The sequence below is a fragment of the Stigmatopora nigra genome, chromosome 11 (assembly GCF_051989575.1).
Source record: "Stigmatopora nigra isolate UIUO_SnigA chromosome 11, RoL_Snig_1.1, whole genome shotgun sequence".
Classification (NCBI taxonomy): domain Eukaryota; kingdom Metazoa; phylum Chordata; class Actinopteri; order Syngnathiformes; family Syngnathidae; genus Stigmatopora; species Stigmatopora nigra.
The window spans coordinates 9,419,377-9,440,879 of NC_135518.1; the positions used below are offsets into that span (position 1 = coordinate 9,419,377).

The 21,503-nt window shown below is 38.7% G+C and overlaps 2 protein-coding genes across 6 annotated transcripts; one reads left to right on the forward strand and one right to left on the reverse strand.

Annotated features, from left to right (window-relative positions):
• Positions 1 to 317: 317 nt before the first annotated feature.
• On the reverse strand, positions 318 to 1,139 carry rprma (reprimo, TP53 dependent G2 arrest mediator candidate a). The gene has a single exon (XM_077728338.1). The coding sequence runs from the start codon at positions 939 to 941 to the stop codon at positions 633 to 635; it is 309 nt and encodes a 102-aa protein (XP_077584464.1). The 5' UTR covers positions 942 to 1,139; the 3' UTR covers positions 318 to 632.
• Positions 1,140 to 2,323: 1,184 nt separating this feature from the next.
• Positions 2,324 to 21,407, forward strand: galnt13 (polypeptide N-acetylgalactosaminyltransferase 13). 5 transcript variants are annotated; one of them, XR_013327888.1, is made up of 14 exons: positions 2,324 to 2,682; positions 3,946 to 4,249; positions 5,999 to 6,167; positions 7,288 to 7,454; positions 7,701 to 7,908; positions 8,038 to 8,208; positions 8,533 to 8,650; positions 9,353 to 9,533; positions 10,286 to 10,425; positions 11,077 to 11,175; positions 11,592 to 11,726; positions 11,870 to 11,903; positions 14,891 to 15,095; positions 19,534 to 19,679. XR_013327888.1 is itself a non-coding variant. In XM_077728426.1 (14 exons), the coding sequence occupies exons 2-13, from the start codon at positions 4,108 to 4,110 to the stop codon at positions 15,074 to 15,076; spliced, it is 1,746 nt and encodes a 581-aa protein (XP_077584552.1). In that variant the 5' UTR covers positions 2,324 to 2,682; positions 3,946 to 4,107; the 3' UTR covers positions 15,077 to 15,095; positions 19,534 to 19,679. The 5 variants fall into 5 exon arrangements, 4 of the variants coding, with proteins under 4 accessions (XP_077584552.1, XP_077584553.1, XP_077584555.1 ...); XM_077728426.1 differs by having other exon boundaries at positions 11,870 to 11,899; XM_077728427.1 differs by lacking the exon at positions 11,870 to 11,903.
• The last annotated feature ends 96 nt before the right edge of the window (positions 21,408 to 21,503 follow it).

The window sequence follows — 21,503 nt, forward strand, 5'->3', positions numbered from 1 at the left end:
TACTAGTTCTCTTTTTGGAGGAATATAAAATTCCTTAATCTCCTTTAAAGTTTAACCCCCTTATTTCTCCATGATAATACATAGTACTTAAAAAGATGAATGTTCAATCACAGCGATGCATGTTTGTCCTTTGAATGATGTTAAGAACTTTTTGGCTATATTTTTTCATCTGAAATAAACCCTACTTTGCCATAAAAAATAAGTAATTTAGTGAAACAAGCATAATTCTTTGAGGTAGTTATACAAGAAATGCCGAATGACCACACATTGTAGTTATTAGAAAAAAAGCAGGCTTTTGACAAGAAGTCTTTTCAATTGCAGTGAATTTATTTCCAATTAATCAGATGCAACAGACTCTCTCCCTCACACATACACACACAAACACACACACATACTTGTGCTCATTGTATGCAAAATCACAGAAAATACATATGTACACGATTCTCCATATCAAATGATACAAGGATTTCAAACTATAGTGACGTTACAACATCAATTAGTGTATAAACAAATAGGCCTCTTCCACAAAGTAAAGGACCAACACAAGTGGCCAGATTTTACCTCCTGGGTTAATCTCATTGTGCATGGACACATGTCCAATCTCCCCCAGTCCCAATCAGGTTTTCCTGAGTTCAAAAGGCTCCAACAATGACCGCCTCGGCTTCTTTCGATGGCCTCCGATCAGTCACCAAGAAGTTGATCATGCCCTCGGACTTGATGAGCAGATTGCAGCCCAGGAAGAAGATGCCAAAGACCACGGTGAGTGACAGCACGCACATGACGGCGATCTGCACCACCCGCATCACGAACAGGCTTCTCTCATCCAGGGAGGCGGCCGCCAAGCCCTCGTCGGTCACCACCGATGACAGGTTACAGCAGAGGATGCCCTGCGTCCTGTTGAACAAGCTGACATCCGTGTGGTTGAAGGCGGTGGCGTTCATGGCCACTCTTCCCTTGGATTTCTACTTCTTCAGAACAATTCAACTTTCCAAGTGGAAGCTGGGTAAAGAAGGATGAACGTGGATCCCAAGTGGTGAGGTTGAAGAGGAATAGACTTGAAGAAGTTGCCACGGAGGTTTTCTGCTAGACTTCCATACTCTGCTCCAGCTTTGCATCTCGTGTGGTCACCCTCGCAGATTGGAAGCACAATGGATCACCAGAAAGAGAAAGGGAGGGAGGAGGGAGGGAGAGAGAGAGAGAAACACACTCTCACACACACGAACACACAGACTGTGTGTCAGTATAAAAGCATACAGGTGGGACAGCATAACAAGAGCGCCACCATAAGGCCTCACTGATCATTTGCTGCCAACCCTTTAAGGTAAAATTGATTCATTGGACATGTTTAAAAAATGCTGTTATAGAAAATATCAATTTGTAGATGTATCAAAGATAATAGTGAATTGTGTTGGATAAGCCTGAAGTTGGAGCCTGGTTTGGTTTGTCTCAGGCATTTGTACTTTTGTTGGAATATTTTGTTATTGTTTGTATTTTAGTAGTTTAGTATTTTGTGACAAAAAAAAAAAATCAGCTTGCATCTACCCCCTGCTTTGTCCCTTCTTTCCTTGTTTTTGTCCAACCCACACAAAACATTTTGTTAATATAGGTCATGTAGTGACATCTAGTGGGTATTTGAAAACTAGTGTTTTTGTAGGGATTAAATCTATCAAGTGTATGATTTAATCCCAAATGTAGGATTGACCTTTATCCCCCTCAGTCGTTTTGACATAACATTTGATCCACATGATAGATTTGGCAACATTTTTGTTTTGTATGTATTTCAAATCAATTTATTACAAAAATATTTGGTACTACTACTACTTTCACCACTACCACTACTACTACTACTACTACTACTACTACTACTACTACTACTACTACTACTACTACTACTACTACTACTACTACTACTACTACTACTACTACTACTACTACTACTACTACTACTACTACTACTACTACTACTACTACTACTACTACTACTACCACTATCACTACTACTACTACTATTGATTGAGTACTTGTATTCGTGAGAATTATAGTATATAATCTACATTTGATGAAAAAAATAACAACCTTTTATTGCACACATGTTTTTTTAAAGAAACAAATCTGATCTGCTAGGAGCTGTGTAGTACATTGGTTAGTAATACTGATTTGTGCTCTCGCCCACATGTGCGTGTTGTAATGGAATGTTATTATCTCTATAACAGTTTTTGTGCGTGTTTCGTCAGAAATTGAGCGTCTATTTGAAGCCCCGCCTCTCCAAGAGGATTTACCCGACTGACGTCCATCTCTTCCAATCATAGACGAGACCCTGAAACATTAATGGGTCGATCTCGAGCTGTTAGATTGCACTAAATCTTTCCTCCTTTTCTCTGCACTCGGCATTCCAGCTGCTGCTGGGCCCTTCGTCTTGATCCGTTTGCATAGCTACATCCTCCAAACGAACCGATCGGCGATACGCATGAGCGGAGAGGACACGATTTTGACCCGTTTACTGCGGCGAGACTGTGCCAAGGAGTCGGAACAGGTACCGCGGTGATGAGATGAGCGCCTCACTGAAGCGACGACATCACACCGGTTTGTTTACTATGTGCTGAAACGGCCGCCAACTTGGAAAGATTATCTTCATTTATTCATTCATTCATCGCCAGTAAATCCAGCCTAGACAAATACAAGGTATTTTTCATATATCACGTGATGCTTGTACACCTTTCTTTCACTGAAGCGTTTCTTTCACGTTGCACCATGATGGGAGACTGCCACATTGGAAATGGCATTCATTTTTGTCATTCCTTCATTTTATCAACCGATTATCCTCACAGGGGGTCGCGGGGGGTGCTGGAGCCTATCCCAGTTCACTATGGGCACCAGGCAAAGGGAGAGGAGGGGCATATTGAATCGATGGCCAGCCAATCGTAGGGCAACATGCTATTGATAACGCCTAATATCAGTTATTTTTCACCAATTGTATTTTTTATTGTTTTAGTTTAAAAGAAGCTGAGTCTATTTGACTAATGGACTTAATGGGATCCGCTCTATAATCCTCTGCCTACTCTTTCCTGTTTAGGGAGGGTACACCTGGCTATTTTTTAATTCAAATATTAGTGCCAATATGATGATGCATTGTCTGGATGTTGGCTGCTCATTGTGGAGGAAGTTGAATATGCTTCTTCACCTGCAGTAAGGCATGAGGAACATTTCAATGTGTTTCCCTTTTACTAGCTATAGACAGAGAACTTTTACTAATCGAATTCGGGGCATCGTTTGAATAGGAAACAGAGTTGCTATGTTTTATTACTTGAGAAGTTAACTCACAATGGCATTATATCTCATCAGTGCAATGTAACAAGAAAAAAGGTATAGTCATGAATTTGTTGCAGGATGTGAAAGTGATGGTCTGTTTTATTGGACTCCGAATACTAAGTGGATACCTTAAAATATGAGAATAGTTGGCTGGTTCTATTACTGGAACAAATTCTCAATTCACGATCTTGACATGGGACTATAAATCTATATTTGAGGCTCTCTATACATAGATTTCCTGAAACACTAACAAAAATCAGTCAAGTTTTGGGTATTCATGATTACATTACTATTGGGCTTATCTCTCAGTTATCCTTGGAGCTCGTCCTTACTACTCTCCAACCTTTCCTTTGCCCCAAGTTGTCAGCCTAATTGGGTATCCATCAAGATGTTGAGCAGATGGAGTGGGATTGAAACACGTGCTTGACACCATCAGTGAATCTGTGATCAAAAGATTAAACGTATTGCTTTAGGATGATAAGGATGTCAAATGAGGACATTGATGTCAGATCCTATGATGGAATTCTTTCCAAAGCACCTGCCTCTTGAGTTTAGGAATAGTTTAGCACATGTTATTCTAAAAAGACTTCAAATTGGGAATCATAATCTACTTGATTTTCTTCCTTTCCTATCTAGCATGATGCCATCGGGTCAAACCGACCCAGCATCTTTCCAAAGTTTTCAAACCATCTTCAGATCTCCAACACAGTACCAACACGCAACACTCTCTTGAGCAATTTGGGCCCAACTGCCCTCCACCCCAGGCTTCGGCGAGCTGGGTTGCATCCAAGTGATTTGATGCGCCGGTTTGTCTACTGCAAGGTGGTCTTGACCACTTCTTTAGTCTGGGTGCTGGTGGATGTTTTCCTGCTGCTATACTTCAGCGAATGCAACAAATGCGACGATCGGAAGGACCGCTCGCTGCTTCCTGCCCTCCGTGGTGAGTAGGTCAACTGCGTTTGTCATTTTTTGGGCCTGTTTTCTTAAAATATATGTCGAGCCAGGCAAGCCTAAGAAAGCCAATTGGCCCATACTCTGAATTTACTCCCCAATTTCATACTATGTCCAAGTCAGCTTTTTTTTTACACTGATCTACTGCCAGCATCTACTCTACTGAAATTCTTCTGTTTTAATACTTGATCTCTTTCTTTGTGTTCTGTTCCGCTTAAGCAGTTCATTTCCTCACATGCCCTTCAGTAAGCTGATTTCTAAGCTGCTTTTAAGGTTAGACTAAGGCAGAGCTGACAGCTAGTGACACTAATTATGATTCAAATGTTTAGGAACATTAAGTTGTTTTGCTTGGATGTGTACAATTTATCATTTATTGCTTAGCCCAGATTGCATTTTCAGTGTTGACTGTCACTCTGGACATAAAAAGCTGCTTTGCCAATGCTAAATAATCTTCAAGTAGTGTAAAAGTGCATCGTAATGAATTGTAGTGCATTCAAATAATAACTTTGTGGTTAGGAACTGAGCCAATGTGGATATTGGAATTCTGAATGCCTGTTAACTAAGTGTTATTTATCACAAAAAAGAAAACATTGTCTCTGGTTTGCTGTAATTTGGTGTTCAATAAGAACTTAAACGAAAGAAAACCTTCACCATTATAGAGATCAAATATGTCATTGTGTAGTCCATCAAATAGACAAACAAATAATGGCTCCTAATAATAGAACAACTCAGATGTTCCATCAGCCTCCTTTAAGCTCCGGATACTTTTTTCCTCTCTCTCTCTCTCTTTGATATGCAATACATTTTCAGCTCAATCACCATTGTAAATTCTCCATTGTACTTCCTGCTACTTACTATTTATGAATTTGGATGTCATTTCTCTAATTGCCTCCAACAGGAAAAAAAAAGCTTGCCCACACGTAGGCTTCTCCATCAATTAAATCACTTGACGCCAACAATCATATGACAGCCGCACATTTCCATTTGTCGGGGGGTTGAAGGCAATCAATCTTCTTAACCTGTGCGTCTAATATGAAATGCAGCCCCCCCCCCCCACATCCCCCAACTCACATAGAAACTTTCATTGCAAACATCGCCTCTGCTCTGAGAGATTATTAGAGAGCTGAAGTGTCGTCATAAATCCAAGGGATTTATTTACATTGGGCTAATGGTGCTGGCTCTAATGCAGTACAGCCATTTGTCTCTTAGACTAACTGTGGGCAAATAGGAAGCAGGCGAGAGGGACTGTCGATGAAATTAAAATGCGGGGGAGACTCTGAATCGGAGGCCAGGCCATCGCAGACCAGGCAGGAATGTATTAGAGGTAATTGATTATAAACAAACGCTCATCATATTCAGTAATAATTCATGTGTAAAATAACAGGCAGGATGGGCACATCCATAATACTGATTTTTAAACATAAACAGATCTGAACTTTGTAGTTTTCTGGCATCTGGAAGGCTTCAAATACTCCCTTTTTAAACAGAGTTTTAAAAAAGTGCCTCATCTTTATCTTACCTTACCATAACAGTGACAAAATAAATACATTTCTTTTTCATGACACCAAGTATTTACATATTACTTCTAAAAAATCCTGCTAGGGCATTATCTTTGGACATAATGAATGTGTTTCTACATCTGTTGGATTGGGTCTTATTCAAATATAAAGGCACAAATTGGATGTCTATGTGAAATGTTTGCCATTCATGACATGCTTATTTTTACGTTGTGTTTTAGCCGTGATATCTCGCAGCCACGAGGGTCCCGGTGAAATGGGCAAGTCTGTCAACATCCCCAAAGAAGACCACGAGAAGATGAAGGAGCTCTTTAAGATAAACCAGTTCAACCTGATGGCCAGCGATATGATTGCACTCAACAGGAGCTTGCCGGATGTCCGCTTGGATGGGTGCGTGACATGTTGATTGCATTTTCATCTATTAGTAATGTTCATATGAAGTTAGGTGTTCTAGTTTGCTAGTAAATAATGTACATTAAAATGACATTACCTTTTAATGAGCAGTGAAAGTATCGAGTTTAGTCTTTGACTTTCCCTTGCATCTTGACATAAATTTTATGAGTTAAATCAAGATCAAAAAGCAATCTACTCATTAACACTTGTCATTTTTCTTGAACTCAATCCACAAATAGGCCTTACGCTTCTATCCCGCATTGCAGTTGTACTGGCATGAATGAATATAATGCCGACACGGCACATTTTATAATATGAAAACTATTTTGTGCACAATGTGTAAAAGATACTGCCTATAAATATTGCAGTGGCTTGTCACTTTTTTCTGAATGCCTTCGTAAGCTACAGGATTTCTAAATCGCTGACTCCGAATGGCAATAACAGTTTAGTGCTGGAGGGCAACCTGCTGGCCTCGATGTGTCACTCCTTCTTGTCACTCTAAATCGACGGGACTAAAGTAGCCGTGCTGTCCGCTCTGCTGACTTCTTTCACCCTCCGATACTTCTCGTTCCCACTCCTGGGTGCCCCGCTGCCTTATTATGTATTCAGCATTATCCAGTTGAGCGTCATTGTGGCTTCACCTTAACTGTCAACATCGACGGACAGCCATCCCATTCAGCCGAGGACGAGTGGGCGCCGGTGTCAAAATTCTTTTTGTATTTTTCACTTTCTTTCTGAGACATTTTTTCTGCAATATCTTGGTGTCCTTAGATGTACCCAGTGGGTGCAGAAAAATAAAATTGGCAACAAAATTTGGACACCATGCCACTACTTAATACTTAATAATAGACTGCACATTACATTACCTCCATCAACACACTGTTCTAGCCAATCAAATGCAAGCAATCCAAATGTCCCACTTCTTCATTTTAACGTCATTTAATACCCATTATTACATGCATGTGTTAGTGACGTCAAAAATGGCAGCAGTTTTTTTTCAATACCCGATATTGTATGTCTTTTTTAACAAAGCAATATAATGACTCCTTTTTATTTTAAAATCTGTTACTAGTTTCTCATTTATTGCCTTTTATCCTTGTCCTGTTTCAACCACTAGCTGTAAGACCAAGGTATATCCAGACAACTTGCCAAACACAAGTATTGTCATCGTATTCCACAATGAGGCTTGGAGCACATTGCTGCGGACAGTCCAGAGTGTCATCAATCGCTCTCCCAGACACTTACTTGTGGAAATTGTGCTTGTGGATGACTTTAGTGAGCGAGGTAGGTGAATGACACAAAATTCAATCTGGTTTAGAACAACCTTAAGATCATTAAAGCACAACACTTACTTCGATCAAGTGTTTTAGTTTAATGGTGTTATTCTGTTCATGATTCAGTATTTAAAATTCGACTACAGTAGTACAAAGTCGAGTGGAATTTTCACGTGTAAATTGTTTTACATTAAAATAATTGACTGATTTTATTATGTAAGTTCTGTTTAGTTAAAGGCTTCTCATTGATTTTTAGACTTCCTGGGGAAAAAGTTGGAAAACTATGTGCGTCCTCTTGACGTGCCCGTCAAGATTCTGCGGATGGAGCAACGTTCAGGTCTCATCCGAGCCAGATTAAGAGGGGCGGCTGCCACCAAAGGTCAGGTCATCACTTTCCTGGATGCCCACTGCGAGTGTACTATGGGATGGTTGGAGCCTTTGCTGGCTCGTATTAAAGAGGACAGGTACGGGTCATATTTACTATTTCATTTTGAAGCTTGATCCTGTCAATAACCAAGTTTCAAGCCACGATCTTAGTATATTAATTTACATTGACGTTGATTTATATTGTATTATTATGGCTCCATTCCCAGGACTGCCGTGGTTTGCCCAATCATTGACGTTATCAGCGACGAGACTTTTGAATACATGGCAGGCTCGGATATGACTTACGGTGGCTTCAACTGGAAGTTGAATTTCCGCTGGTACCCCGTTCCCCAGCGGGAGATGGATCGCCGCAAGGGTGACAGAACGCTTCCTGTTAGGTACAAGGAATAATTTGTTCTCATTCCCATTTCGCCCCTTGAGAAAAGTGCTTTAATCAGATCCAGAGAGAAAGTCAGATTACTACAACAAACGTTAGACCATAGAAAAGTCCTGGTGTGTTAATTTCATCCTAAAAATGAAAGCCTTGACAAAAATAGCACCTTTTCATACCATGTGATGCAAGCCAAGCTATTTAGACCTATTTAAAGATCCTCACTCTTGTTGAATTCCTTATCCAGGCGAATTAATTTTAATCGTTTTTGCAGAAAAAATACAAACACAGCTTTGATGTTGTCCAATTTGCATTGTGGAATTTCCTTCAGGACCCCCACCATGGCAGGAGGGCTTTTCTCCATAGACAAAACGTACTTTGAAGAAATAGGAAGCTATGATGCCGGAATGGATATCTGGGGTGGAGAGAACTTGGAGATGTCTTTCAGAGTGAGTAACAATAGATTTCTAGCATCAATCAACGAACACTAAAAACTTCATTTGTGTCCACAAGGAGCACATCGAAAAGATATTCAGCTCTTCCAATTATTTTCCTGACTTATTTCTTATACAGACGAGGCCATTTGTTTAACTTGCTGACAGTGAACGGAAATGAAAGCCCATCTGGCTTTTAAGGAGACTATATAAAAATGCCATTTATCTCGCCTTGGCGTTCTTCTTAAGTGGGTGAAGTAAGCCTGAAGAAAACTTGGCAGAATCTTCTTTGAATTTATAGGAATTTCGTCATTATCTCTGTTCAGATGATAGTCGGAAACATCTTGGAAGTCTTTATAATGAGCGTCTCAATCATGAAGGGATGGAGTTTTTACTCCAAGTGGCAGAAATTGGCCTCTACAGACTATGGTGAAAGTTAATCCTTGTAATGCTCATTTAGACTCTAGAAGTAGAGCTAGTGAGAACATTGCTGATAAGTACATTTCATGATAAGGCATAAATGTTACCTCCTTTGTTTATTCGTCTTATGTCTCGCTTTGTAAATATATCGACTCGATACTACCAAAAGTACCCGCTACTTGATACAAAAATTGCAACTAGTATCGATTCACTTGGCTTCTGAATAATGGAATTCTGTCATTTCACATGCCCTGTTGTTTTCCACCTTTTATGACTCAGCATTCTATGTCTGTTTAGATTTGGCAGTGTGGTGGATCCTTGGAGATTGTCACATGTTCCCACGTTGGCCATGTTTTCCGCAAGGCAACTCCTTACAGTTTCCCCGGAGGCACCGGCCAAGTTATTAACAAGAACAACAGGCGGCTAGCAGAAGTCTGGATGGATGATTTCAAAGATTTCTTCTATATCATATCACCAGGTGCGCAAGTCCTATAAAGCTCCAGAGTTAGAATTTCATTCTGTTTGAAACAATGTCGCAGCACAACAAAGATTATTTACTTCCCCAACACAAAAACCAATGTGAGTGTGCAGACAGCGAGAAGAAGCTCACCCCTTCCATCTGTCCACTCACTAATGTGATTAGCCTGAAGCCAGACTCTGCCGGAAATCTCCACTTAAATGTTTTAGATACCTGCCAAGCTTGGAAGGATCGTCAGAAAATCGGTCGGATCATACAGTGCAAATTGTGATCTCTCAATTTCCTCTTAGAAGCTTGTGATGCATGAGCTTCTCTTCAAGCTTGAACTGATTGAGAATGATATGGGAATACTGCATATGAGTTTGGGGGCGGCGGCTTGTGATGCTATTTCGGAGATCCCTGAGCTGCACCCATGATTTGGGGGATCAAAGAGGCGATTCATCATGTCATTCTTAAAACAAACCCAGAGAGAAAGCAATTCTATAGGGATATTAGCGATGTAAAAGTAATAATAATAAGCGGCCTTTCATATGCATTGGTTTAGAATTTCACTTGCATTGATCACATTCTTGGTGTTTATTTAACTCTAGAAATACTCATTCCGATATATCATTTATCTCTAAAGAGTAGTGTGGATTCTAACATGAATCAAATTTACTTTACATTTATTTTTTGCTTGGCTCCAATTGTTTTGCAACCTGAAATAAAATAAAAAGTATTATTGACTCCTAAATTTTGAACTTTGCTTTTAGGGGTGATGCGTGTGAACTACGGGGACGTCTCTTCGCGCAAAGCCCTCCGTGCCGCCTTGAAGTGCAGACCTTTCTCTTGGTATCTGGAAAACATCTACCCGGATTCCCAGATCCCGAGAAGATATTACTCGCTTGGTGAAGTATGAGCTTTTTGTGTCCTCTGATCTCCCCCGATGCCACTGATACACTGGCTGGTCGAGCAAGTGAATCATATCTTTGCTTTATTTATTGCTTTGGGACAAATGGCATCTATGGAGGGTTTAAAGAAATATGATGGAGTCCGCTCGTGTTTAGCTTGTACTTGTGTGTTAAACAACCTGTGGGATGTCAACATTAGTCTTTGTGAGAAAAAAAAAGGTTGTTATGGGTAAAGAAAAGGGTCCTGGGCTTAGGATTTTGATCAACTTTTCATTGACATTCATTCAAACATGTCAAATCTCGTTTTTTTGCACAACTTACAACACTCGTCTAAGGGAAAACGTGGTTGCTATGGCGACCTAAAAATGTAGATAAGCGCAAAACTAAACTTTTTAATTTGGGTCAAATTAATTCATTATGGTTTTATATCAGTATTTATCTCTCTGTTTTAAAGCCTCACATTGAAATAATGTGCCTTAATAACACTCTACACGTTCTTTCTTTCCTATTACTGATTAAAAAATATATTTGATGGCGCAGGCTTGACAGTATTTCCATTTTCCATAAAAGTTAATGACTCGCTGTGTCACCTGTAATTATTTTGTCTGGGTACAGATTCATATGTGATGAATAAATATGTTTGATGTGGACAGATCAGGAATGTTGAGACCAACCAATGTGTGGACAACATGGGACGAAAAGAAAACGAGAAAGTCGGCTTCTTCAACTGTCATGGCATGGGCGGAAACCAGGTGAGGGGAAAAAAAGTCAACAATTCTTAGTCCTTTCTTGCTATGCTTCATTTTTGCATCTTTAAACAGTTCTCAATAAAAATTATAATAATTTAAGACTCCTACTTGTAAAAACACATATTAATAAGCCACAAAGCTTCTGAATTACCTGGAGATATTTGGTATATTTTTATTTATTCTTATGTTATTCAATTTCAAGTTTTTTCACCAACCATTGTGGATGTATCTAAAAAAAAATTAAAGAGGGGTATCAACAATTTTATTTAATTGTGTAACGGTGCAAATCATAAATAGAATACAAATATTTCATGGCTGCAACTCTAGTTGTCACTATAACCAACTTGCATATTTTTGGAAAATCTGCAGAAATATATTTCACATGACATCACTTATTGTTATCGTCGACTTAATTTCAGGTGTTCTCATACACGGCGGACAAAGAAATTCGGACAGATGACCTCTGTTTGGACGTCTCCCGTCTCAACGGGCCTGTCGTTATGCTCAAGTGTCACCACATGAAGGGCAATCAGATGTTTCAATATGATGCCGAGGTAAGAAGTAGCAACTTTTTCCTGCTAAAGGTTCTGTTTTCCTGGGGATTTGTCCAGTAGGTGGTACTGTGTGTCATTTTTATTTTATTTTGCACGCATGTTTCACCGGATCAGCTGTGTTTTTCTATTCTTCTTTTACACAGTATGTTGGCAAATGGGAATATGATTTTCAGGTAGGTCAGCATCAGGACCAGTCATATGAGTAACATTTGTGTTAGTCTGTGAATCCCACATAGTGCCATTTTTGTCTTTAAAAAGTATGTGGAGCGTTGTAGGTTAGTATATATTACATCATAAGTCTTGTGACTTTGCCCCTGTAGAATGAAGAAAAGTGTTTTACCCAATACATATTTGTCCAATAAATATACAAGAGTAAAATTACAGTACCAGTAATGTTCGATAAGAAGTTTTGTTTTTTAAAACGGTAAAAATGCCCTGGGTATTTATGATATTTGGACATTTCACACATGGTTTAATGGCCCTTTTAGGGCCTCATAAATTGGAGGACGTTGGGTTGCTATAGCGAAGAAAGTACAATTAATTAATAAATGTGTTTGTTTAAATTTACAACAACCAAAACAATGTTGAAAACAAAACTGACAGTTTTCCTCTGCAGTAAATCTTAATGTAATCCATTTCTTTATTTTCTTGGAGACAAATGACCTCTGCAAAAATAAAAAACAAGTTAATTTATGAAGGTCGACATTTGTTTTGAATACAAACTAGTTTAATTGAATTTCTGTACCGTCTCACAATATTACAAAAGTGCTATGAAAGTTGAGTCGAATATTGTTTCCCAATGTTTATAGAGCCATAGCACCCATTTCACTTTTTATAACATAATTAAAATGTCACAGAAAGTGGATGCTGATCGCTTATTAATTTACTCACCTCATCTCTGCATAAAATTTGGGGGTGTTTTAATGGGCACAATTGTGCGTTATTGTAATTATTATTCTTTTTTTATAACAATATGGGATACATAGGATTTTTGTTGTTAATTGGTGAAACATTTCACTCATTAATGACGGACGTATAATGTACAAATAGTAATCACAGAATATATGTTTTGGTAGATACTAAAATTAGCGCATTCATACAGTATTTCATTAAAAGCTTTAAAGGTGATTAATGTCTCATCCATTTTGCCTGGGAGGACCGGTGGCGGTCACTGGCAGTGGAGGACTGTTCTCTCTTATATATAGAGCCGCAGGGCTTCACCGCTGTTTATTTTTAGCATGCGTGTGCCTAGAGTGGCTCGGGTACTGAGTTCTATTTGCTCACCATTTTCCTGAAATATAGTTTGTTTAACGTCGAGTTGCAACTCTTTCATTTAAAGGTAATTTTTACATTGCGTACAGATTTTTTGAAATAATATTTGGTGCGCCAAAGGAGCAGGGACCCCTGCTTTAATTGGTCTGACCAGACATTGTTTTGAGGAGCTTCGTCTTCAAAATAGCGCAATGTGGTGTTAAATGTTCCTCAGAGATATGAACAGCATTGTAAAGAGCAGACTATTTTTAGAGGCGTGATTCCAGAGAGAACGTTGGTATTTGTTACACAAGGGGGAAGAGAAAAAAACAATCAACATGACTAGATGAGATGAGAATTGTCAAGTATAAGAGGAAGAACTGGATTTTTGTCAATTTTGCGAGATGCATACTATAGTGAAGATTTGACTATACATCAACTTTGATTGGGCAAGAGGGAATTTAACTCATTCTCTGCTATAACTATGAGAAATATCCACCCTGTTTGAATTAGTTGGTTCTGTCAGTGAATGTGTCAATATTCTATTATAGTTATGAAATGATTTTTAGGCCTATACTTAATTTTAAAAGAAAATACAGATTCAATTACCAGAAAATTGTCAATTTTTTGACTTAGCGCACAACGTGGCGTCAACTTACCATGAACTTATTGATATTTCTCAGCCAATAAGTTCCCCTTAAGAATGGCTAATCATTAGAACCCCCACATCTGAAGCCTTGCCTCCGTGTTGGTTCAAGGGGGTCCTGAGAGACATAGCACTGCTGCGTATGTTATTCAGTATTTGTACAATTTTGCAGATCCTTCAATCGAAGTAAAAAAAAAAATCCAAGTCAAAGTGAGCAATATCTGTCTTCTGGACTGTGAAAGTGAGTTGAAGTGTAGCCCTTTCCACCAGTTAGGATAATGAGGATCACCTTGATGGTGAGAATACTCACTAAGCGTTATCCCTCCTGCTGTCACTCAACCACTGGCAGAGATATTACATTCCAAATCTTGAATATCATGATGGTTCTGCACTCCCACTTGAATAACATGGCAGACTAAGTGTGCTTAATATCATCTAAATTGGCCCAAGCTCCATCAGATATTCTTTCAGCCATCTCCAAGACCCAAACCATGGATAACAATTTTTCTAACATCCACCTTTAATTTTTTACTCATATTTTTTTAAATTGTTTATGCAGTAGTTCTCAAAAAAACATACTTGAAAATATCAAAATGCTTCTTCCCAGCCCTTTCAATGATAATTTCCAAGGTTCGAAACCAATAGCCGACCTTAATAGACGATATTTAAAGTGCAAAAGCATGCGCCAAGCAGAAAAATGGAGTTGATGACCAGGGCAAACTAAATGCCATAAAATTGCTTCTTAGCCTTTTTTTGTCTCTTCCTTTATCATCAAGCACTTTCCCAGAATATTATGTAAAGAGGCATCAAATATAGATTTTCCCAAAGCTGCTGATATGCTGTATTGTACTGTATGTATGTACTGTGACTATCAATAATTATTTACATCAGGCTTATATCCAACAGTTCAGTGCATATAACAATTCGCAAATAGCATTTCAGTAACACAGCAATACTTCTAATTAACCCCTGCAGAGAGCAGATTTGCATAAATAACACATATTAACTTGCAACGGCTGTGACATTTGAGGGTTTTTTTTTTTTGCTTAGAAAGCTATTATAACCCCCCAAAATACATTGGAATTTTCGGTCCATTAGTGAGATCACGCTGCGATTTGCATGTTTTAGCATTCTGTATCGAAAAGAAATTCGGATATTTTATTCATGGGGCTTCGTTATCACCAAAATTGACACTAAAATTTTGTAAAGCATTCTAAAATTTGCGGTCGTGTGAAAATCAACTTGACTTCCCTTTTGCTTACTGCAGAAGCACACCTTTCTGCACATTATCACCCAGTCATGTCTGACCATCAGCCGCCTCGAGGATGGTACCTATGGTCCCACTGTGGAATACTGTAACAACAGTCCTCTTCAGGCCTGGACCCTGCTAAACCTCACCCAATTGGGGGTCGCTAAACGACTCTACTTCAGCCCCACTGATTATTTTCTATAAACTTCAGCCTGGGCTTGAGGTGAGCAGTGTTGGTGTTGTAGTTCTTAGACTTGGTAGAGTAGAAGGAGTAGTCTTAGTGGTTGGAGTAGATATTTAGTTTGGGTTAGCGTTTTACAGTTGGTTATTTCTGACCCGATTGGTGTTTTTCATTACTTCAACTTTTCTCAAATTGTATTTTTGTTTTTGCCCATAGTGATAGTTCAATCATTTTTGTTGAATTAAATCACAGAATTTAAATTATGACTAAATACTTTGTAGTACATTAGAGTGGACATTTTAGTGTTCTTTTCTTGTTCTCTTTGGGGAGGACACTAATTAAAACTGTCTTTTATTCATGGTCATCAGGTAGGTGGGTTTTAAAGATGTACTGAGTTTTGAGGTAACAATTAATAACATGCAATGGAGCACAAAGTTAGACTTTTTGAAGAGAAAAAAAGGTCAGTGACCACCCTGGAAAAGTATCAATGACCTTATTGATAAAATGACTTCTACTCAACTTTGATCACATTACCATCACCTCACAACTGTCCAGCAAAAAAAGGCTTGGGACCACTATTCTGTGCTTGGAGAATATGAATAATGTAATATATTGATCGACTTTGACTTAACTTTCATCATTTTACAGCGCAGCACAAAAAAAGTTATTTGGTTTGACCTCTAGTAGAAAATCGAACATTTTTCTCTCTCGTTTCTCTTCTTCTCCTTTGGGTTTTGAGTTTTTAAATCAGGTTTTCTAATAGATTTTCCATTTAAATGCAGCGAGACCGCCGTATTTTAACGTGTGATATGTGCAGCCTCTTTTGGTGTGGCTGATCTTCAAGTATTAGTCAGAATAAGTGGTTTTCGGAAGCAATAAGTAGCCTTTTTACTGATGACCTTTCAGGGAAAAGGCATGTAAACAAGGACAGGGGCACATCAAGCCATGACAGAAGGTTCAGCTTGTACGATGCTATCCATAGGACCTTTTGTTGGTCTTCACGGTAAATTAGATCTCATTTGACATTTGTTTTCCATCATAAATATTTAACATTGAAAATTCACTTGCTGGCAGCCAGCAAGCAAAGGCTGTGGGCGAGTATATTTTTAGATCCTTATTGTTTTTGTGCAAGCTTGATTGAAAGGGGTTGACCATTGTTTACAAGTTCTTTTGAAGTGATCCTTCATATTGAACTGTGCCTTTTGTGGACCTGGCCCTTCAGGCCACTCTGTTGTTGGCCTGCAGCAGCTGTGCACACTGTACGCCATGTACATATTATAAAACCCAAGAATACCAATTATCAGCAGCATTTTGCCTGCTCATTTACATGCAGCATTTGTCTGTTTTTGTCTTTCCAACCAGGTGTCTTTTCAGCTCTGTTTACCCCTTGCTTTAGTACTGGGAGTCTGATTTTTTTGTACCATTTTAAAGAGAGAAAAAATAACTAAAAGTGCAATTTCACTGAGTTTTTTTTTTGGTGTCCAGGCTGGGTAAATTGGGTAAAGATCTCCCATGGCTGCTAGTGTGTGTCAGAGTTGCTGTCGTGAAGTGACCTGCTGTTTGATGACCTGAATTGCCTTTCTTTGTACCACAACTAAGGGAAGCGAGAGAGAGAGCTTGAACACACAGCAGAGCTGGGCCATTAGAACAAATGAGGCTGATGGTCAGCACAGCGACGAGACAAAGGAACTGCTTGTTTTGTTATCCTTTCCCTCAAAGCAGTGCATCTCTGCCTTAAGTCGACACGAGGGTGCGTTACAAAGGCAAACCTTTTCAGTGGCTCCCGTGAGCTGCCAGGCGACAGAGGATAATGTTCCTCAGCTGGGGCTTATGGTCAGAACCGGTCCTCATTTAATTAGCCAGTCTCAGCTGCGCACACATTCAGCCGCTTGCCTCGAAGGCACTGTCTATTTCGCCGCCAGGTTGAGATGAGTTTTCTTTTCCCCAAGAGGGGGAAGATGAAAGAATTATGAGTAAAGAACATACATAGATATAGATATATAATGTACTTTTTGAAATGTGTTAAATCAGGGCGTCCTATCCTGGCATGATGTTGATAGTTAGTTGGGATAGGCTCCAGCACCCCCGTGGTGAGGATAATCGGTTTGAAAAATGAATGAATGAATATAAACCGTGTGAGCTAGAAGTAGTGGCATCTCTATTTCTAGGATACTGCTCTCATTATTGCAGAAAATCCTTCAAAAAGGCCCTAGGAAATTCAGGGAAGCAATGTCACCATTATCCCACTCATAGACATGCATGGAGACATTTTGTTCCAGACAGTAGCTGCTCTAAAAAAAAAAAAAGGAAATACATAGACTTTTTCATACTTTGACTTATGAAGGGTTCATCTTAGCATGAGATTTTTTGATTAACGAGATTGTTTTTGCTGTGGTGTTGCCAGTCAAAATTGGAATGATCAATCTTTAGACACATCTTTGTTTTAGTAAAGTGAATAGATGGAGCAAAAATATATTCATAGCTACTTACAGCAGCAGCCTTTTTGGAGAATTTTGAAAGATTTTTCCTCAAACATGGATTGTCATTGATTGACATTGAAATTTTGATCCCGCAATTTCTGTATTTTAGCAAAATAGGATGCATTTTGCTCCTTATCAAGCTGAGCAATGATGCTGATGCTGATGTTTTTTTGTCGGAATATTGGCCTCATTCTAAAAAAAATATCTAAAATACATTATTAATGTATTCTTTTTGTTTTTCTTTTAAAGATGATCAGCTGCATGACAGAAACAGGTGTTTTTATCACTCTTTTTCCCCGATAAACAAACACTTCTTATTTTTAACCAGAACTGAGTTCTGTGTTCTATTGAGCACTAGTCTCCTTTTTAGTTTTTTGAGGGGTTGGGGTATTCGCAAGGTCTGTGATGTTGTACAACACCTGCTCTCTTTGTTCTTGTGTATGAACAAAGGTGCTGTGTAAAAAGCTCTATGCTGCCAACTTCATGTGTGTGCACTTCTTTGTTTCCCAGCAGAAAAGGTTTGGCTCTTGTCTTTTATGACCCAAGTGCAAACATAGCTTAAGTGTCTCTGTGTGCTCATTGGTTTAAAACACATCTCCGCAGTCTAAGCACAATCTCGCTTTAATGAAGAACCTAAATGCCAGTTTGAGCATGTTTGGTGCCACTTAATGTAGAGGAACATTCGACTTATTGACAGGCAATTATGGAAAACACACAAGATGTGTCGTGGTATAGTAGCCGTCACTATGTAAGATATTTATAAGAGTTTTTAACTTGCGTAAATGCCAGATGAATATTCTTATAAATGCAAGAATGGCAAAATTACAATTATGTTATAATAGCATGTACTCCGTCTTGCACACCAAGTGTATTTTTTTTGCCCAAATTGTTTTTCCTGTGCAGAGTCTATGCCAGTGAGGACTGAAATTGCAAATTACTTCTAAGAGAATTCACTTAAATGCTCCGCTCAGCTTGTTCGTAGGCCCTTGAGCTCAAGATGACGTGAGGAACATTCTCATGCTGGGCTCAAGTTTAACTCATCACACGAACTATGCTTTTCTCATGCGGACATTCTAAAAGCACTTATTCCCTGCATGCGAAGGAAATAACAAGAGCAATGAAAGGCTAGATAAGGACAACAAGGAGAAGAAAATGTCCATTTGTCAACAGAGTTGGAAACTAAATGAACTTAACTCATGAGCTGCTTTTACTGATGAAAGATGTCCAAACTATTTCAACTTTTAAAATGTATTAGACATCTATTGCTGTGAATGGCAGTGAAACATTGACAGAAAGGCCTCATCTTGTCTTTTCAGGTGCAACTGGAGCATCTTCTGATGTGTTATCATTGGCACTCTTTGTACTCGTAAAAGTTGACGTTATTTCCATTTGGTCTGTTCAGTGGCAATAATAAAAAAGGACATAGCACTCATGAGTTTTTCCACACAACAGCCAACAACAAAAGCTTGTTGGAAAGAAGAAAGTAGTAATAGAGAGAGGAAACTACCTTACAATAGTGTTTCTCTCGAGGAGAGCTTGATTCTCTGTGTACGACGTACATACGTGTTTTATTGGAATTTGAAGCAGAACATCCTGTTCTTTGTGTTTGCTCCATCAAAAGTTATAACAAACTCAAGCTTACGCTGCCTTCAAGGATATGTTTTCTGTATGTAGTTTAAAATTGGACGCTTTTGTGCTGTTGCGGATGTTGTGAAAATAAAGTTGGGTGGAGTTCACAAAAGAGAGTGCAGTTGATGAGTCAGCCTACAAAAAGGTGTTAAAATATTAAAGAGCTGCATTCATTTACCTTAATTGTGGAGTGTTTTACACGTGGGATTTTCAAATAGTCCTTGTGGGATCGGGTCCAAGATGACCAAGTGTTAATAGTTGTCTCTTTAGCTTATTTTGAATGTATTGAGTATGTGTTAAATGCAGTAATTAGATGCCCCTCTTTTTATGTGTGGTTTTGATGACCAGGCTGTTTTCTTTTTTCTCTCCAGAGACTCACCTTACTCCATGTGAACAGCAATCAGTGTTTGGACATGCCATTAGAGGAGGACAAGATGGTCCTGAGCTTGAGAGACTGCAGCGGGAACCGTTCCCAGCAGTGGCTTCTACGCAACATGACTTTGAGTCTCTGATTCCTGTAATGCAGTGTCACCGAGTCCAGGTTCTCCACGCCTTCTTCAGGTGGCCCCGGCCTTACTTACGTCTATTTTGCTAATTGCCTCCATGGTCAAATATAGTGAACACTGTAGCGCCTGGTTATCTTGCACTATGGAGGATTTTCCTTTAACTGCTCACTTCAGGTTCAAGAAACCTTGCCCTTCAGGCTCCATTACAAGCTACAGAACTGGCAAGTAAATCTCCCGATATCAACACTGCTCACAAATGACAAAAACAAGTGTTTATTTAAATGGTACATTATTTGTTTGTGTAAAAATAAGGAATCCTTCTTTGATATCGCATTAAATAGATACATTTATCTTTTCTTGGAACCATGAGATATTGAAGGTAGATGCCAATGTCAATATTTGACAGTGCAACACAAAAAACTGCTAATAATTTATTAGCCCATACTTTGCATTTCTTTTCTTATAATATTTACATATTGAAGCAAAAAAGCTTTTGAGAAGTCAGACCACTAAATCATAACAATGTGATGTGTTGTAGTTAACGGGACAGACAACACCTATTGATAAAGGAGAAATTAATATTTAAATTAAAAAAAGAAATGACACCACTCATGGACAAACTTTGTGAAATTAACTTTACACAAAACTAAAAGTGGGAGCCAATTGACAGAAAAATAAAACAACATAGTACAAGTCTGGTCAAGTATGGATCAGTATTTGAATGAAAGTTTGAGGGACATTTAAGGTGTTTCTTGCCTGGAGTTGTACTGTGAAACTATGAGGGGCGAATGCTTAAGATGTGTCTTATGAGCTCCCAGAAGCACAACTGTAATTAAAAAGTCAATCAGCTGTCCTCATGTGACCTTGAACATTTTTCAAGACCAACAGAGCTGCCGGCCCCTCGACAAAACGGCCTGCTTTTAATTATTTTGAGGGTCTGCCTACACGTTGAATGATTACATCAACAACTTCAGAAATGTATCCGCCCTGGAGACTGAAATCTAGCAAAGCATGTCAGTCTTAAAACTGATGTGAATACAAATGTATATTGAACATGAAGAATGTAGGAAAATGTGATTTTTGGCTTTAGTTAACCCTCCAGGATTCCAAAAATGGTGGCCACAAATGACTATATTCCTAAACATTATTCTTACATGGAGTTGAAAGGCTTAATTGCTTAGCCCTTTTCCACTTTGTTGCAATCCAAAACAATAGTAAAGCACAAAAATGGTCTTTGACAGTAGTGACCCTGAATTTATTGACTGCTTTCAATCTTAAGTATTTTCCAATTGGATGCTGAATTGTAGCTGTGAATAGCTGTGCCTTCTATAACATCTCATTTGAGTTGAGTTTGGTTTAAAAAATGATACATATATAGTATATTACTTTCCATTAAAAAAAACAACCTGGTGAGCTCATATTCATAATTCTTGGACACTGAATCCCTGCTAAGTGCCTGCTTGGCATTCCGACCAAAATTTATTCAATGTTGTCATATAACTCCCCCATTTATTGTTGTTGTTTTATTCTAAAATGAGCTTAAATGCATGGTGTCATATTTGGAATGTATTGTTTCAGTGTACTGGTTCCGCAGTGATGTTGCCTATTTGTACAGTTTGCCTTTTAGGGAATAATAAATGTTTCATTGAAAACAATTTAAAAAGATGACTAGTCTCAGTACCTCCTGGCAACAGGTGGCATCTCTTCCGGCATCACAGCACCTTGCCAACAATCAAGATTTTATCAGTGGAGATTTTGCTTTTGCAAGCTGCCTCTTCTAGCTTTTGTTACACAAACTAATCCTTAACTTCCTACATCCAGCTTTCTTTCAACCA

Bases quoted from the DNA above. Each gene is read 5' to 3' on its own strand.
- rprma (XM_077728338.1), bottom strand. From the start codon at position 941: ATGAACGCCACCGCCTTCAACCACACGGATGTCAGCTTGTTCAACAGG.
- galnt13 (XM_077728426.1), top strand. From the start codon at position 4,108: ATGCGCCGGTTTGTCTACTGCAAGGTGGTCTTGACCACTTCTTTAGTC. The intron at 7,455-7,700 runs GTAGGTGAATGA...ATTGATTTTTAG, and splicing joins GGATGACTTTAGTGAGCGAG to ACTTCCTGGGGAAAAAGTTG. The intron at 7,909-8,037 runs GTACGGGTCATA...CTCCATTCCCAG, and splicing joins GCTCGTATTAAAGAGGACAG to GACTGCCGTGGTTTGCCCAA.